The sequence below is a fragment of the Thalassophryne amazonica genome, chromosome 14 (assembly GCF_902500255.1).
Source record: "Thalassophryne amazonica chromosome 14, fThaAma1.1, whole genome shotgun sequence".
Classification (NCBI taxonomy): domain Eukaryota; kingdom Metazoa; phylum Chordata; class Actinopteri; order Batrachoidiformes; family Batrachoididae; genus Thalassophryne; species Thalassophryne amazonica.
The window spans coordinates 27,194,686-27,213,349 of NC_047116.1; the positions used below are offsets into that span (position 1 = coordinate 27,194,686).

The 18,664-nt window shown below is 40.1% G+C and overlaps 1 protein-coding gene across 2 annotated transcripts in view; it reads right to left on the reverse strand.

Moving 5' to 3' along the window:
- Positions 1 to 18,664, reverse strand: part of osbpl6 (oxysterol binding protein-like 6) — an 82,513-nt gene that overhangs the window by 53,709 nt on the left and 10,140 nt on the right. For both annotated transcript variants that reach the window (XM_034186156.1, XM_034186155.1), the window contains exon 2: positions 7,339 to 7,588. In XM_034186156.1, coding sequence (XP_034042047.1) covers positions 7,339 to 7,485 — 147 coding nt within the window. In that variant the 5' untranslated portion in view covers positions 7,486 to 7,588. The remainder of the gene's footprint in view (positions 1 to 7,338; positions 7,589 to 18,664) is intronic.

Sequence of the window (18,664 nt, forward strand, 5' to 3'; positions counted from 1 at the left end):
CATTAATGTAAAACTTGCTGAAACAACAAACGAGGTAGCAAAACATACAAAGAGACTCGAGGAGGCCGAACAGAGAATTGTGGAAATGGAGAGCTGGAACACGGCTGCGAAAGATGCATTAATACAGTCACTGCAACAGCAGCGGATCCTACAGGGAAAACTGACCGACTTAGAGGGAAGAAGTCGTCGGAATGATATTCGTATTTTTGGTCTAAAAGAGGGCGCAGAGGGAAACTCTGTACTTCAGTTTATCGGGGATCTGCTGAAGAGAGAGCTCTCGCTCCCGTCAGACAAGGCTCTGAATATTCAGCGAGCACACAGAGCACAGCATGGGAGAAAAAAAGTCCTATATCAGGATAAACAGCTGTTCTTCGACCATGATTACGCTGCGGCGGTGCTTAAGAGGCGGAAGGAATACATCAGCGTGAAAAAGGCTTTGAAACAGATGGATTCATTTCCAGACTCTCCTGACCAAAATCAGAATTCACTGGGACAGCGGCGTCAGGACGTACGAGAGTGTGCAGGCGGCGGCGGTGGAGTTGAAGAGGAGGGGGATACCGGTGGATGTGCGGGAGAGGAGCGGAGACCCGGTGGAGCTGGAGGAGAGGCTGCAGGCAGCATCAACATGGCAGAGTATATAACACTGAGAGCGGAACAGAGTGAGTCAAACTGAATTACACTGGATACAACAGATGAAAGGATGAAGAGAAAACAGAGTTTCTATTTTTGACTGTCTTCAATGTCAGGTTTGATCGTGGGCATGTTTGTGTTGCTCAGTGAGTGGGCTGTTAGAAGTCAAACTCGACCTCATGGGGGTCCCTGGTTCGAAAGGGACGTACCCCTCAACCCACAAGGATGCTGTGGGAGTTAAGTACTTAACTTTTGATGGTATGTTTCTATGTTATTATAGTTATATGTTCTGAGTTTATGTTGGTTGCTATGCTTGCGAGATGTCAAACTGAGTGCAAAATCTTGATGAATAATGAATAATATAACCTTGGTCTCAATGAATGTCAACGGGATGAATAATCCGATTAAGAGAGGCAAAGTCATACTAAAGATGACGAAACTGAATGCTAGTATCATATATTTGCAGGAAACACATCTATCTCAGGAGGAACACAAAAAATTGAAGAAATTTGGCTTTAGAAACACATATTATAGTACATGCAAAAAAAAAAAAGCCGAAAAAGAGGAGTGGCTATATTTATAAATAATTCCGTCAACTTTGAATCCTCAGAACAAATTAAAGACAGTGAGGGGCGTTACATTATTATAAAAGGGAAATTAGAGGGAGAGAATGTCACTCTGATTAATCTTTATGTTCCACCTGAGATCAATAAACAAAATCTTAAGACCTTAGTCACAACCATTGTGTCTGAATGTGAAGGAGAGGTTCTATGTGCAGGCGATTTCAACATTGTTCTTGACCATAGAATTGACACAACAAGCACAGAGATGTAAAACCAATTTGACAAGAATAATTAATACATTTATGCGGGATCAAGGAATGGTGGATGTGTGGAGGGAACTAAACCCTCTGGATAAAGAATACACACATTATTCAATGACGCATAATACACATTCAAGAATTGACTGTGTTAATGAATAAGTGGGACATCCACAAACTAACCCAGGGTAAAGTTGGGGTTACAGACGTTTCAGATCATTGTGCCATTCATTTGAATTTAAACCTAAATAATAGACAGAAAAACACTATGTGGAGATTAAATGTGGGTATTTTGAATAAAAAAAGAAATAAAAGAGCAAATTAAAAAAGAAATAAAGAAATGTGTAGAGAAAATGACACAGAAGACATTAACCCAGTTGTTTTCTGGGATGCTCTCAAAGCTGTACTTAGAGGTAAATTGATAGCTATAACTTCAAAACAAAATCAAATGAGAAGGGCCTCTTATTTAAATCTGGTAGAAAAATTAAAAAATGTAGAATTAAGATATCAAAACTACCCATAATACTTGATTCTTCGAAGAAATCAAGTGCATAAAAGAGGAAATAGGAGAGGTTTTGAATGGAGAGGTGGAGAAAAAACTTAGGATCTTGAAACAGAACTATTACGAACATGGTCCAAAGGCAACTAGATGATTAGCAAGGCGGCTCAGAAAACAACCAACTGTAAATATCCATTCTATATGTAACAATAAGAAATGTGCAGTCCTAGTAAGTTTGGATGCCAAAAAGCCGTTTGATCGTGTAAATTGGAGTTTTTTATATGCGGTACTTGAAAGATTTGGTCTTAATGAAGAAGCAATTAAATGTATTAAGTCTATCTATCAAAATCCCACAGCTCGGATAAAAATTAATGGTAGCCTATCAAAACAAATAACACTTAAGAGGGGCACACGCCAAGGCTGCTGCCTCTCACCTCTCCTCTTTGCACTCTATATTGAACCTTTGGCACAGGCTGTACGACAGGATGAGGAAGTGAGAGGAATACAAGTAAAAGAAGGACAACATATAAGTTTATTTGCAGATGACGTAATACTATATCATGGGTTAAAGCAATACATTTTCACCTGACTGAAATTTTTTCCTGGCACAAATCAATGCCAGCAATTCCCTAAAATGTGGCGTAGTGGGGGCACACACTCTTTTTTCCTCAATAAATACAATAAACACATTATACAGCATACAAATCTATTCTAAATAGCCTCTAAGGAGAGACAGACAAAGCATAAAAAGAATGCAAAACGTGAACATAAAGGTACATAAAAGGGTGGGGGGGGGGTGCAGCCTTATTCTGGGGGGTCTGGGAGTGCTCCCCCAGAACATTTTTTAAAGACCAAGTCAAATTTTGTGTATTCTGGTGAATTTTAACAGGTATGAAGCCCTCTGAAACAAATAAAACTCACTTCAGTCTGTGAAGCAAAAACACAGTATTGATTATGGGGGGTCTGGGGGATCTCCCCCAGAAATTTTTTAAAAGAGCAAGTCAAATTTTGTATATTCTGGTGAATTTTAATGGGTATGAAGCCCTCTGAAACAAAGAAAACTCACTTCAAACTATGGGGTCTGGGGGATCTCCCACAGAATTTTTTTAAAAGAGCAAGTCAAATTTTGTACATTCTGGTGAATTTTAATGAGTATGAAGCCCTCTGAAACAAATAAAAGTCACTTCAAAGTGTGAAGTAAAAACACACTATTGATTATGGGCAGGGGTGCACATAACTGGTACTCAACATGCTCGTGTGTACTAAAAATCACTGATGCACAGCAAAGGGAAACACTTTTCCTACAATCTGCCATTGTTTTCCTCTTATGAAGCACTTTCCTTGTGTTTTCTGCTGCACATCGTTTATTTTTAGCACGCACAAACACCATGAGTACCAGTTATGTGCATGCCTGATTATGGGGGGTCAGGGGGTGCTCCCCCCGAAATTTTTTAAAAGAGCAAGTCAAATTTTGTATATTCTGGAGAATTTTAATGGGTTCATACTGAAACAAAGAAAACTTACTTCAAACTGTCAAGTAAAAATTCTTTGTCTTCTGTAGTATTTTGATCTGTTCTAATCCGGTGAATGCACCAAATGGGTGCTGTGTTGCTGGCTGTACAGTCAATAAAATACAAAATTAGGGCCTAAAGCAACTGACAACGTTGTTCTGCTGTGCACGAATTAACACTGTCACTCCTTTTGAAAACGCATGCGCACTGAGAAACTCAAAACTGGCTTATTCACATTTAATCGGTAAAATGCTCTCACTCGTAACACAAACTAAGGCTGCAACTAACGATTATTTTAGTAATCGATGAATCTTTTTTTTGTTTGTTTTTTTTACTTACATGTGAGTTTTGCCATTATTTCTTTAAGTGAGTTATTATTAAAATGCTTTTGTCACGCAACATCAACGTTTGAGCTTGTAATAAAGTTATGATATTATATTCTTGTCAAAAACAGACCTGGAGTAATGTTTTGTTTTATTTTGCACATAGATACATCACCAACACACCAGAGATTTCCATCAAGTTTCACCCGATTATGAGCATTTTTAGATGCCTACAGCAACTATCTCAACCACTGACAACATATTACAGCAAGAGTCCATGAAAGTATTTTACAGGCCTGACTAAAGTGCAATATGTGATCTTTAATAAGTTATTTTCATGAAAAAGACACAAATGTGCAGTTTACTGCATTTTATTTTTTTCTTGTGTAAAAACACAGCTTAGATGTGGTTTGACTGAAACAAATTGTCATTAAACTTAAATAAAACAGGGATGAAGTGGAGTCACTAGGTATTCACAGGAAACAGTTATTTATTTCTATATTTATTTATGTTCATTGTTAGTTGGTTTTACCTTTTCAGTTGTTTTGTTTTATCAGGTTCTTTTTGTCTGTATCTCTAAAATTGTATTTTAGCAATATTAGTTATTATTACTTTTGTTGTTGTTGCTATTATCATTATTAATATATAAATAAAAATCAATAAAAAAATTAGTTTGTAATAATGTAACATTTGACTCTTTTACGACAACAAACGCTAAGCCATTAATTATTTATTATACAGAAAACAAATGCACACAAACTGCTGAGATGCGAACAGCTTAATGCTAACGTTAACGTTGAAAAGGCCATAGACATGCTAACGCATTAGCATCTGTCCCGTTTTTAAGTTATAAAATACATCTATCAACTGTTTAATATAAAAAAGTTAATATTACTCACAGACATATGCTCTTTAGGGTTTTAGTGGGGGAAAATTAAGATAAAGCGAAATAATACAACAAACCATCGAAGCAGTGAGTCGGATCAGTGCTTCATTGGTTCAAAGCAAAGCCACACCCCGCTCTACTTGGAGAGTGTCTGCCAATGTTCTCACAAAGACAGGGAGGAGAAAGACCATGGCTCATGGGAAGCAGTAAACAGAGCGGAGAGGAAGGAAAATTCACACAGTCCTTTCCTCCTCAGTGCGGCGCCATACACGCAGACATTGCTGCTTTGATTAGCGCAGAATGAGATGTTGCTTTGACAGTGACACTATCATATTTCGGCCCCAAAACACGCGTGACACCACGTGCGCACACGTATGTGTGGTTAAATTTTCCAAATGACGGAAATTCGTCGTGGTGACAGAGAACTTTAACCCATGCAGTATGTGCTGTACCCGATCCCCACCACAGACTAACAAAAATAAAATACTACAATAAATAAAAAAGAGAGCCTGTTGGTCATTACTATCATTAAAAATAAGATTCGTACACCCTAATTTCCATGCTGTCATGTGGACAATGTGCTGTGAACCAATGTGAATCGTCTCTAAATGGACCTAAGACATCACAGTCTGGAGGATCTTGGTGTGATTTTATTTTTGGTTTTGCATCCTTATTTGCATATGTCTCCCACTGTGCACATTGGGGAACCACGCATACAAGTCACTCCATGTACCCATAAACATGAACATCTTGTGGAAAAAAGTAACTTCAACTTCTTCAGTTTAACTCTAAGTACTCATCCACTTCCTGTAAACAAATTCTTCTTTAGAACATGAGGTTTTGGATATTTAAACAAACAACTGCTAAGTTTGTATTTTGCACGGGTTCCCAGATCCTCTTTGGATACATAATTACATAAAGTAAAAGCACACGTTCATGTTCCACCTCAATACAGTAGTGTTCAGAATAATAGTAGTGCTATGTGACTAAAAAGATGAATCCAGGTTTTGAGTATATTTCTTATTGTTACATGGGAAACAAGGTACCAGTAGATTCCATAGTAGGAGAAACATGCCCATATCATGATGCTTGCACCACCATGCTTCACTGTCTTCACTGTGAACTGTGGCTTGAATTCAGAGTTTGGGGGTCATCTCACAAACTGTCTGCGGCCCTTGGACACAAAAAGAACAATTTTACTCTCATCAGTCCACAAAATATTCCTCCATTTCTCTTTAGGCCAATTGATGTGTTCTTTGGCAAATTGTAACCTCTTCTGCACGTCTTTTATTTAACAGAGGGAATTTGCGGGGGATTCTTGCAAATAAATTAGCTTTACACAGGCGTCTTCTAACTGTCACAGCACTTACAGGTAACTCCAGACTGTCTTTGATCATCCTGGAACTGATCAGTGGGTGAGCCTTTGCCATTCTGGTTATTCTTCTATCCATTTTGATGGTTGTTTTCCGTTTTCTTCCACGCGTCTCTGGTTTTTTGTCCATTTTAAAGCATTGGAGATCATTGTAGATGAACAGCCTATAATTTTTTGCACCTGCGTATACGTTTTCCCCTCTCCAATTAACTTTTTAATCAAACTATGCTGTTCTTCTGAACAATGTCTTGAACGCCCCATTTTCCTCAGGCTTTCAAAGAGAAAAGCATGTTTAACAGGTGCTGGCTTCATCCTTAAATAGGGGACACCTGATTCACACCTCTTTCTTCCACAAAACTGACAAACTCACTGACTGAATGCCACACTACTATTATTGTGAACACCCCCTTTTCTACTTTTTTTTTACTAATAGCCCAATTTCATAGCCTTAAGAGTGTGCATATCATGGATGCTTGGTCTTGTTGGATTTGTGAGAATCTACTGAATCTGCTGGTACCTTGTTTCCCATGTAACAATAAGAAATATACTCAAAACCTGGATTAATCTCTTTAGTCACATAGCACTACTATTATTCTGAACACTACTGTACCTCTGCATGGTGTCGGTGTGCAAACAAGTGCCTGATGAACTCTGTGATGGTCGCCATTCTGCAGTTCCATCTATGACGTGCCTCTGTAAAATTATTCAACACTTCTGCTAACCAGCATTAGATTAAATCCGCAGATAATACCACTAACAAGAGTCATCAGGAGATGACATACCCCCACGGTCCACGGTCAGTAATACAACGTTTTGGGGGATCACCCAAGAACACACTTATGCTAAATATGAATGAAATTGGTCAACTGGTTCTTGAGATATCACGCTAACAAGGGTGGCAATGACAATATCTTGAATGTGACCTTGAAAATGACCCCAAGATCACTGTAATCGACAACTGTCTGTGAAATGAATGCTTCTTGCTGTATTGTTTTGTCGGGGTGTTTTGCTTTCATGGGTCTGCCCATCAACCCAACAGACCAATTCAAGAAGAAACATTTCCTGCAATGTACTATGCTTTGGTGAAACACTACTACTGTTGATGTAGTTCCTTCAGCTTGTCAGTGTTTTTGCTGCAAATACTGAGAAGTGTAAGGCAGAAACAGAAATCTGCAGCGACTCAAAAATCACATTCACTTTTCCATCATATTGCACTAGTCACACTGCACTAGTCTTCAAAGCACTGCCAGTCCTTGATATCAATCAGCACTGATGTCGCCTAAGACCTGCCATTTACCTGCCGGCTGTCGCGCTGGGAAGATGAAGACGAGGAGGCACTCTTGTGGACTGGTGTGGAGGTCTTGCTGACTGCCATCGAACTTCTTTCTTCTGAATTCATGGTGCGGCCATAGGAGCTTCGCTGATAGGGTTGGTAGTGAGACATGTTGGCCACCAGTTGGCTAACTGCACCTCCCTCAGCACTTGGCCTTGCTGGTCTGGAGCATCCTCAGGAACACACTTCCTCACACTTATCAGCCGCTGTTCCTCTGAAACACATTTGTCAGGAAGTTACACCACCACATCAGTTTCCCCTTCCTCATTATATCGTAGTGTTGTTGTGAACTAATAATAGACCCTGAATAATACTGTTAGTGACAAAGTGGTCCAAAGTCTAGTTTATTTCTTTGACACATTAGTGTTTGCGTCTTTTCTTGGCTTTCAAACCGATCCTCAATCAATTTCACGAGGTTAACCTGATGTACAGGCGGTTGCGCAATCAGTAATCCAATCTTTTACAAGTTGACTTTAAACACACTTCTCATTTAAGTGGCATTACTTAATACACTTTCCTGTGAGATTAGCTCAACAATGAATTACCAGGCACATCCACTCCAGTGAATGGCTTTAAACTAATGCCTTGAAACTTTCCCATTGCAATGTTTTTCTTTGTCGTTTTCAAAAAGTGTCTTAGGTAGAAAAAGGCCTATAGGTAGCACTGTGACTCTAACAGAGAAGAAGATGTGAAGTATGTACATACGAAGTCAAACTTTTTCTTTCTGTCACACTGGCTTATAAGTCGACTAAACTACAAGAGAATGTTGACGGGGAATAATGTCAATCCAAATACGCTGATATAAATGGACGCATTTCAGGCACAGTATCCGAGACACCCAACTTAGAAAGACGTGACATCTTGAGGCTGAGGTTAGAGAGGTGGGGCTATGACATCATAGATTCACAAAAATTGTGTATTAGTTGTACACATGAAAACGCAACGGTGTTTTGAGATTTATCCACTCTGGCACCCGTTTTCAAAAAGTAGCATTTTCAGCCTCCAAAAACGCAGGTTCCATGTCTGGACAAAACGCTGATACAATACAAAACTTTTTCGGATACACCAAAACTCAACTCAGTGTGGACGGGCCCTAAAGCTGAACTTAAATCGAATTGAGGTTTGCTAACAGCTAAATTAGATCTAGCAATTGTAACTACTGCAAATGCATTTTTCATGCTTTCAATCTTGGTTACAATTAGGTCGTTTAGTGCAGTAGATTAGTCTGTCATCTTATGAACACGGTCACACTTTCATATGCAAAAGACGAATGCCATCCTGAAAGACTGACTCTTGAAGAGTTAGCCATCTTATTTGCACAAATTAACAAAAATGTCCACTGCTTTCAAGTATTATGGCCTCAGTTTGCATATCGAGAGGCTTGATTTCTGAAAAAGCTACAAGACTTATCTGTCTTGTTAACCTTTTGTTCAATGCACCGGAGAGCGTTTGCTGTCAGCATCAGTCACTGCACTCTTGTCACCCACACTGACACCAATAACACCACCTGCAGTGGTCTGTCCAATAGTCTTCACTTCTTGGGATGTGTTTCGACTGATAAAATAAAAATGATTACAAGTTACTAGAAAAGAGACAAACAAATTAACCCTGTCCTAGTTAATGACATTCTGAGGACTGTTGCTGGACTTCTATGTGGGATGTGGTTCCAGAAAATGCAATATTCACACCCAGTTTTGTGAGAGTAGTAACCAAACAATCAGGTTAATCACATAAAGACAAAAACCAGTCTGATCAAAGTCTGACAGTAATCAGAGCTACATCTGTGGATTCACAATTACATCAGGAAAACATTGATATTTGTTGGCCGATAAAACCCGTAATTTTAGTGCCATTAGCATCCAGAAAAGTTAGTTTATTCTTAGATGGTGGCTGACAACCTGAGCAAGGGAAGCAATTGGAATCCCCCCCGCCCCCCATATGTCTGCATTGGCCAAAAAGAATTTGAAAATACTACCAATTGAATACTGGCAAAAACCCAGTATCATGCATCCTTAGCTACACTGTGTCTGATGCTGTGGTAGGTTATGTCTTATTGTCAGCTGAATGATAAAATACAACTTATGCACAGCTCATAGGACTATAGTATAATATGTCATGTCAAGTCAAGTCTGGGAGCATGCCCAAGTGTCATGCTTTGCCACGACCACGATTCCACAGAATTGTCCTGGAACCTGGATGACAACTACCCATGCAGACATCCGGTCAATTCCCACATCTTTGAAATAACCATCTATTTGCTGCAGCCAAGTGAAATGTGGGCATCCCCTTGGCCTTCTCCAGCCACTGAGGTTCTCAACACTCAGGCACCTGCGTGCTGGATCACGCACAGAGAAACTTGTCACATGGCCAAAATGTCAAAAGCTGACACTCCCTTAAAATGCAAGTTGATACTCCTCATCGTAGATACAAAGTCATTCCAGTGATACCCAAGGATCATCTGAAGAGATGTAGTACCAAAGACATCCAACTGTTGCCTCAGGTCACTGGTTAGCATCCAACTCTCGTATTCATACAGTAAGAGTGGAAGCACTAAGACCGGAAGCACTAAGACCCTGCAGACCTGGACCTTCATTCTCAGTCATGTCGATCTATAAATATATTTTATGATATGTACTGGAATTTTAGGAGTAATGCAGTGTTGTGATAATACGTTGGCTGCAATTCCATTATGGTAATGTTACACAGCCCAACTCAGCCACATATATCCATCATTGTGTCTAATGCTGAGGTAAGTAGTAGAAGCTAGTTTGGGCCAACTGTGGCTGTCAATATTGTAGCATGCCATTATTTTTTAATGACTTATTAATGGCTTCTGCTGTGGCTGTGACAGGTTGTACATAGCTGTATAACTGCAGTGAATTCATGACATTGATTTGTCCAAGTGTTGTTGTAAGCTGATTTCTGAACTCCTGTGGTGCACTGCTTATATAAAATGTATTGTTGGCCAACATCAGTATCTGAGGTGCTGTAAAGACCAATTAGACCAATTAGTCACAATCACAGCCACAGCTATGATGTTTTATAGTTTGAGTTGTAGCAATTGCATCAAGTGATGCTTCAGAACACACAATCTATAGCCAACAAAATATAGTGACCTCTGGTGTGGTGGTTATGGAAAGTCACTATGGTGGCTTTGTATCATAAAGCCATACCAACAATCAAAATCAGACAGTTCCTCATTCTAAAAGGCACAAAAGGACAATTACTGTCAATTTTTTATGCAGTTTGGTAGCTCCTACTCAGGACGTACACTCACCGTCCACTTTATTAGGTACACCTTGCTAGTACTGGGTTGGATCCCATTTGCTTTCAAAACTGCCATAATTCTTTGTGGCATAGATTCAACAAGGTGTTGGACACGTTCCTCAGCAATGTTGGTCCGTATTGACATGATAGCATCATGCAGTCACCCATTCAGCCAGTCTGCCCATTCTCCCCTAACCTCTCAACAAGGCATTTTCATCAACACAACGCCCTCCCACTGGATATCTTCTCTTTGTCAGATCGTTCTCTGTAAACCCTAGAGATGATTGTGCATGAAAATCCCAGCAGCTCAGCTCTTTCTGAGATACTCAGACCAGCCCATATGGCAAGTACAACATGCCACATTCAAAGTAATTTAAATCCCCTTCCTTCCCCATTTTGATACTCGGTTTGAACTTCAGGATGTTGGCTTCACCGCGTCTGATGCCTAAATGCACTGAGTTGCTGCCATGTGATTGGCTCATTAGCTATTTGTGTTAACAAGCAATTGAACAGGTGTACCTAATAAAGTGGCGGTGAGAGTACTTGTGCAATCAAAATTTTACACACACACACACACACACACACACACACACATTATATGGGGTGTTATTATTATTATTATTTTGCAACATCACAGTTGCCCACTACATACCAAAGCTGAACTTTATGCATTATACTATTCAGCGCTCCTAATATTGTGACATAACATTCAAAGTCAATAGCTCCTCGTCTTGTCAAGCTACAAGTTCCACATAGACTTGAACGCTTTGGTGATGTAATGAGGCCCGATTTTTTGCACAGCATGTGACGTCTTTATTTTGATAACACTGCAGAACAATATTATCAAAACACAGTTGTTGCAAAGGTTTTGAAACATTCCAGAATGGTGTTCCACGTTTCTCATCAGTAATTTGCAGCACCGACAATATGTTTTGGAATTATCCCCAGACAGACATTCTATTCATTCTTTAATTCTGGCTTTATATCCCCCGTTGGTGCTAGTTTAACTTGTTAACTGATTCTTAAAAGTAGAAGGCAGCAGTGAGCAAAGTGCATCGATGAGCACAAAAATGTTCTTAATGTTTGGCAGATGGTAGGAAAACTACAAATATTTCCAATTGCAGCTGTTCCTAATTTACCACAATCTATCCAGCATCTACTAACCATCCAGCACATGGCCAAGACATTTGTGGGGCATTACGTGTGCAAACCAAAGTTGATTATTTAAAATCAGTTTGGTGCATCAAAGCTAACCACTCTCTCATCATTTAATCCTCATCATGTGCTCATTTAATTTAGTGAGTTATAAGATGATATCATTTATTGTTTTTGACTTACTGCTTAAACAGGCTGACTGGGATAGACTACTACGTCCACTCATCTAAATTTTTGCTGTGCAAGGTCTAAACTATCACCTGCACAGAGGAAAAACAAATGTTTTATTTTCTTACCCCAGAGATAGTCTAAAAACTTAGTACAAAAAAGTGCAACATCATCGACACCACCACAGGCAGCAAGATGTTTTCAAAATAACGCACTTTACTTTCTAACTACAGGATGCATCTGCCATGCTCTTGCATCTTTGTTGGCCAACATCCTGAGACCACTGAGCAGCTCTGCACACTTCAATGCATGTAGTCTCACATGCAACTGTGCAGCACATTCATGCACTATAATCTATAATTCACATCCTTTTAACATCGTCATCATCCCTGCCTTGTCTTAAGCCATCTAGGATCTAAGCTACTGTAAGACAAATGTTAAATCCATTCACATAGCATATTCCACTTAGCCTATTTAATAGAACCACTCTCCTTGACCCAATAAAAAAGCACAAGTGAGGAGTACTTTAAACATGAAGTGTATTTTTGGTGCTAAATTATTTGCATTAATGCAGAAACTATTCCTTGTATGATAATAATTAGAAATATGGGCTGACTGATTGAAAGAAACATCTATTAATACACAGACAGAACAGAATGCTTGAACAGATGTACTTTAGGCACAAATCCTCCCATGAGCAAAGCAAACTGCTCACTCCTTTGCTGACCATAGAGCTAAACATTACAAGTCCAGGTAGCATCCTGGGGAATGCAGGCCCAGGACTTAATTAGTCATGAGCTTAATCTTCTAAATCCAGTCACCATGATTATGGTCCTGTAAGCATGATGATAAGGCCGTTCCTGCATAAAGAACACGCTGGTATGACACAGCTACATTCTTTAGCATTTTCATATGTAAAAGCTTGAGAGAAACCTGCACAACAGAGGAATCACAAAATGATGCACTTGGACAGCATCTTCACAATGTGTGTGACTTACACGTTGGATAAAGCATAGCGGAGCATTCCGGTAAGGTGTGTGATTCTAATTACTAAACATTATTACCTCCACCAAGTGACAGAGGGAGTCATATCTTTATGGCATCAAAAAACAAAAATATTTAAGAATGAGATAAAAGAAAAATATATCTTTACAGTACTGTCAGGTAGATTCAAATGACCAACAAAAGCCTCCTGGAATGAAGCATCAGTCCTCTAAAAACCTGATCGCCCAGAGGCATTTATCTCTCTAGTTTGACACTTTCACCACAAAACGAGTACAAGCCCGATGGCTGAGTTCAGGCTGTCACTGAAAGCCTGAATCTGAGGCCCTGTCCCCACTACTTTTGAGATTTTCTAGAACGGCTAATTATTCCTCCATTTTAACATATCCACTTTAATCTGTCAATTTTCACATCCATAATGGCACTTTTCAAAGATGCTTTCCAGAGCTAATATCAGCATGTAATAATGGACAGATCAACATGACATTCAGGCTAATGTAAAACGCAGTCACTCTGAAAGACTGAACTTTTCTTATATCTCAATCAACCCACTTCAGAATTTGTTATACACTACAGCATACTGTAGTTTAATCTGTGTAATGTAATTCTTATTTTATGCTAAGGTTGTAATCTCATTAAGTAGTAAGAGGAGAATGCCAATTACAAAGTAACCTTGATCTGTTCATAAATATTAAATTGGAAATATCTGCATCTGAGGGGTTGAACTAGACTCTGGGGAGAAGCCACGTATGTTCTTGTATCCAGTTTAAAATGTCAAATCACTGTGCTAAACACACATATATCACATAATATACAGTGTGCACCACTTTGCACAGATATATGACAATGTGCAGCACTGCAAATGAACCGTACATGAGAGAAAAAAATATATCTTATCACTGTCATTGTTCAGTTTAGGTCTTCCTTTGTAATCAGCTACTCTACTATAATGACTGATAACACCAACTAGATAACAGATTTGAATTACTTTAGTCTACATGTTGGCAAACACAACAAATAATGCAACAAAGTTACAGTATATCCATACTCCATAATCAGAAATCAATGTTTAAGAACTCAAAATTTCAACTACACCTATAAAAATTTATCAAAATTTTAAATAAGCCACTTAAAAATAATAGTGTCATGGTCTGACTGGTCCTTGGCTCTTTTTAAACCTTGTGTGTCGTTTGTCTGTTTTTCCCCCAGATAGCGTGCTGCAGAGCTGAGGAACACCTGTAACTCATTATCTCCTCTCACCTGAAGGTTATGAGCGGTTCATCAGGAGCGGGCTACTTAAACCCCAGCTTTAAGATCAGTCTTTCTTCATTTTTTCTGAGGTCAGATTCTTCCCGGAGCTTCCCAGAGCTTCACTGAGATACTATGACTTTGACCTCGTCTTTCCTGCCGCTTCCATGCGCTCTGACGTCAGAGCTTTCCACAGCTCGTTTCAAGGTAATCTGGCCGACTCTAATTCCCGTATTAGAGCTCACTGTTTTCTATGGTGTTTCCAGACACCCACCTGCGTGGCTTCCATGTTGCAAAATTTTGCTCCTGGCTTCACGCCGATCTGCACCATGCCTCTCAGCTACAGAGCATGTAGCTCTGCTACGCTTCAGTTACATTTCTTCTTGTTCTTTGAGACTCAGCACTCACGCAGCTCTTGTCCGTGACTGCGCATGACTAAGAACTGTCTCCAAGAACTAGTTCCAAAAACTGTTTGAACTCTGATATTGAACCACAAGAACTTTTCAAGTTGTTTCTAAGTCAAGCATTGCTTAACTGGAAATGACCTCTGAAGATAACTCATGAACTGTGAACGATTCCTGAACAGCAAACCTTATTTCTTAGCCTGTGAACATTATTTCCAGAAATGTGAACATTCCTGTTTTGAGCCTTCTGTGAACTGTCTGTTGTTAAAGACTTCAGAGTTATGAGTGCAGTCACTCACCTCTCCTCTCCTCCGTTCTCCTAGTACCTGTTCTCGGCTCTGTGTGTCCCATCTGGCCCCGGCTCCAGAATCTTACACTCCAGGATTACTGCTTATTCTCAGACTCCCAAGTCTCTCTGTGTGTGCACTGCTGCTCCTAGATTTCCACCACTACAAGCAACATTGTTCATATGTTTATTGTAAATAAATCTATTTTCATTCACAACCAGTTCTGTTCCTTGCTCCCAGCGTTTAAGTCCATCACCAAGTACCGGTTCGGTCCCGTCCGGACCCCTAACCATAACAAACAGGGCTGCTGTATTTCACTGTGCTGATGGATTACATACTGCTAATTCTTTATGGATATTTAACTATTCTTTGCCTAATGTTCTTAAAGTTCACCAGCTGTGAAAAATCCTCAAATTGCCTCCAGAAGCAAACAAAATATTTGTCCACCGCAGAATACAGCACTGTCTGTCTCAGTTGAACGAGGTTTCATGCTCAAGATAAGACACACAACTAGAGAAAAAGGTTTTCCTAGATACAAAATTAATGTTGAAAATTGTCTGATCAGCTAAAAACAAATTCAGTCAAAACAGGATGCACACTGTAAATACAAAACTATTCCAGTTTTTGGGTTCTGAGCTACAGTCCTGTTCAAATAATTCCCACAACATGCAACGCTACATACATGTAAACTGTAATGCCGCGTTCACACCGGGCGCGATCAGATGCTACAAATTCGTGGGGGTCGCGTGGCGACAGATGCGCCACCATTGCCCGGTGTGTCGCTCTGCTTTTGCTGCGAATATTCGCCCAGGTGCGTCATCAAATAAGAGGAGCTTCCATTCCGCTCGCCGGCTCCGGTTGTCAGTCAAGTTAACATGACGGACCTTGATCACACAGAGCGAGTTGTTGTGGAAAGCTGACAAAGGTCATGAGACGTTCCCAATTCAGGGAGTATCATTATTTGCTGCAGGAGCTACATCTGGATGACGGCCGCTTTCAGCAGTCCTTCCGCCTCCGCGGGACCCAGTTTGAGGACCTCCTGTCCAGTTCACGCGCGCACATGTAAATAATAAAAAAAAGAAAAAAAAAAAAGAAGAAACTCTGCTGCCTGCTGTGGGGCTGCAGCTCGCTCTTCCCCCGAAAACTCTGTCATAACTGTGTTTAGAAACCAGTCACCATTTGTTTTATTATACATCTGTGTAGTTAATTAATAAAATATTCTCTAAAGACGATTCGCTCGTGCGCGCACGTAAAAAAAAAAAAAAAAAAAAAAAAAAAACTCCAATCCCACTGCTGCGGGGCTGCTGCTCGTTCCAAAAACTCTGTCATAATTGCGAAATAAAGGACAAAAGAGACATAAGTCCTGCTCACAGGCTGCTACCAGATACAGGACATGTTCACATCTTCAGTCAAACTCCAGACATCTCCACGTCACTACATATTCAGTCCCTGATTGGTCATCACGGTGCGACGAGATGAAAAAGTTCAGATTCTTCAACTTGGGGAGGAGGGCAATGTGACGTGATGTGACGCAATATCGCGCCACAAACACGGCACTCGCTCAAAATCGCTTCATTCGCGTCCATCGCGTTGCGCTGCGTGACTTGGCGCCAAAACGCGTCGTTCCATAGGGATTACATGGCAACCTGTCGCTGCTGTCGCTCATGTCGCGCCTGGTGTGAACGCAGCATAAGAGATGCTGCTTTAATAAAAATAAAGCATGCAAATATAACAGCAGAGCAAAAGCATGTGTATGACAGTTCCTGCTCTATAGTAGTAAATGTAAACAGTCTGCATTTCTACAGCAGTTTTCTATCTGGCACAGATGCTCACAGCACTTTACAACAATTCATTCAAAGGGCCTTTCAGATCAGACGAGACAAAACACGCAAAATACTGCAAGTGCGAAATTGAATCTGAACGCACAAAGGAGGCTGAATTTTCTGCATCACCATGTTTCTCTTCTGGCTACTAAACAAATCCAAAAGTCGCAATGTTTGTGAAGACACCTATGTTCCAAATAAAAGGGGGAAGAAAAAAAACTTTGGAATGTTTAGTTAATGTTTTATATTACTCCATCTTTTAACAAGTATCTTTAGATTTTAGTTGTCTTCTTTTTCCTCCTTTTTTTCATTTTGTCTGATTTTGCTACAAGGAGGAATGTTTTGAGGCTTGATTGTGGAAGAGAAGATCTTAAATCACTGCTTATCACAAACCAGGAAAGTCACTGGGAATGCCTTTGTAATTCTTACTGTGCAGAGATGGATTTACCAACGTGTGACTGCAGTGAGCCTTGCAAATACAAATGGACTTCAAAACGTCTGAAGGTAGAACTGCACACCAAAACCTCCAGTCTCACTGGAAGAAGAGAACATCGCTGCTGTCCAAAATGTGAGGAAGATGGCTTCCAACGGCAACACCTGTGAGGCCAAAGCTTCCTCTGATTAAATGTCCTGACAGTACACCTCACGTCACCTGTTGCTGCTCTTCTAAATAGCACAAAGACTCTTTAAAAACAACTATTTTTATGATTTGACAGAGCTGTTTCCTTTCATAATTTAACATTAAATGACTCCATCGTAAAACATGAATGTGAAGTGAAACTTCAGTCAAGAAACGCTTGCTTGCACAAGTAGAAGAAGCTACAAACCTAATGAGTATAATTTCAAACTTTTCACAATCACTAAAACAGTGAAATTAATATTTTTGTTATTATACTGTAGTGATTGCAACAGTAAAAGCAATGACATAGTCAATGAAGATGGTAATTAAAGGCTGAGATTATTAAATTAAAATGTGACTGCAAAAATATACTTCATTCTTTAACAAATACACTGCAGTAATTATCGTGAACGTAATTATCGTGCAGTAAAAATGTGAACGTTTTGCAGTCCAAATCTGTTACAGAGAAACATCAAAGTTTTCTAATGTAAGAGCTGAGTGGCATACTGCTATGGCATGTACCGCTGTGCTTCTGGGCGGGGCTTTGCACATCTGGTGTGAAAGGCCCTCAAGGAGTCATTCCTGTTTTACCTGGCTACAAGAAGTAGATGCTTACTTTTGAAAGGTAGGGAATGGAGTTGGACTTGTTGTCTGCCTTAGTAGTTGCTATCTACATAGGTCCAGCACCAGAATGAAATGGATCTGCTAGTATATATATATGCAGGCATATTATGTATAAAAACACAGTTTGCATTGGACGCCCAGCTCAGTGTATGCATTTACTTTTCTTGTAGTTGATCGACATTGCAGTTAGGAAAACACCGGAAATGTTATGTGGGCCGCTGAAGGGGAGGTACTGCTGGCCCACCACCACCAGAGGGCGCCCTGCTTGGAGTGCGGGCTCCAAGCACGAGAGGGCGCCCGACCCAGAAGAAGTGACAGCTGTCACTCATCCTCAGCTCCAGCTGTCACTCATTCCTCATCATCACCATCACCATAAAGGCCGGACTGCAACTCCACCTCCTCGCCGAGAAATCAACTACCGAAAAGGTAATTTTCTCTGCTGACTCAAATCGTTGAGTGATAATCTGAACTTCTTTTGTAGCCGTTATCCTGTGGTGTTCTGCCTTATCTGTGGGATTGGCGTTTGGTGTGATCAGCGACGGCTTCGCCTCACACCCCAAACCAAGATAAGTGGTTAAACAGGAGCTGCACGAGTGTGTGATTGGAGGTGGAGGTGCTCCCTCTTAACTGAGTGCAGACTGTGGATTACTGAGTGTGCGGATTCACACTCATTCATCTTGTCTTTGTTTTCTG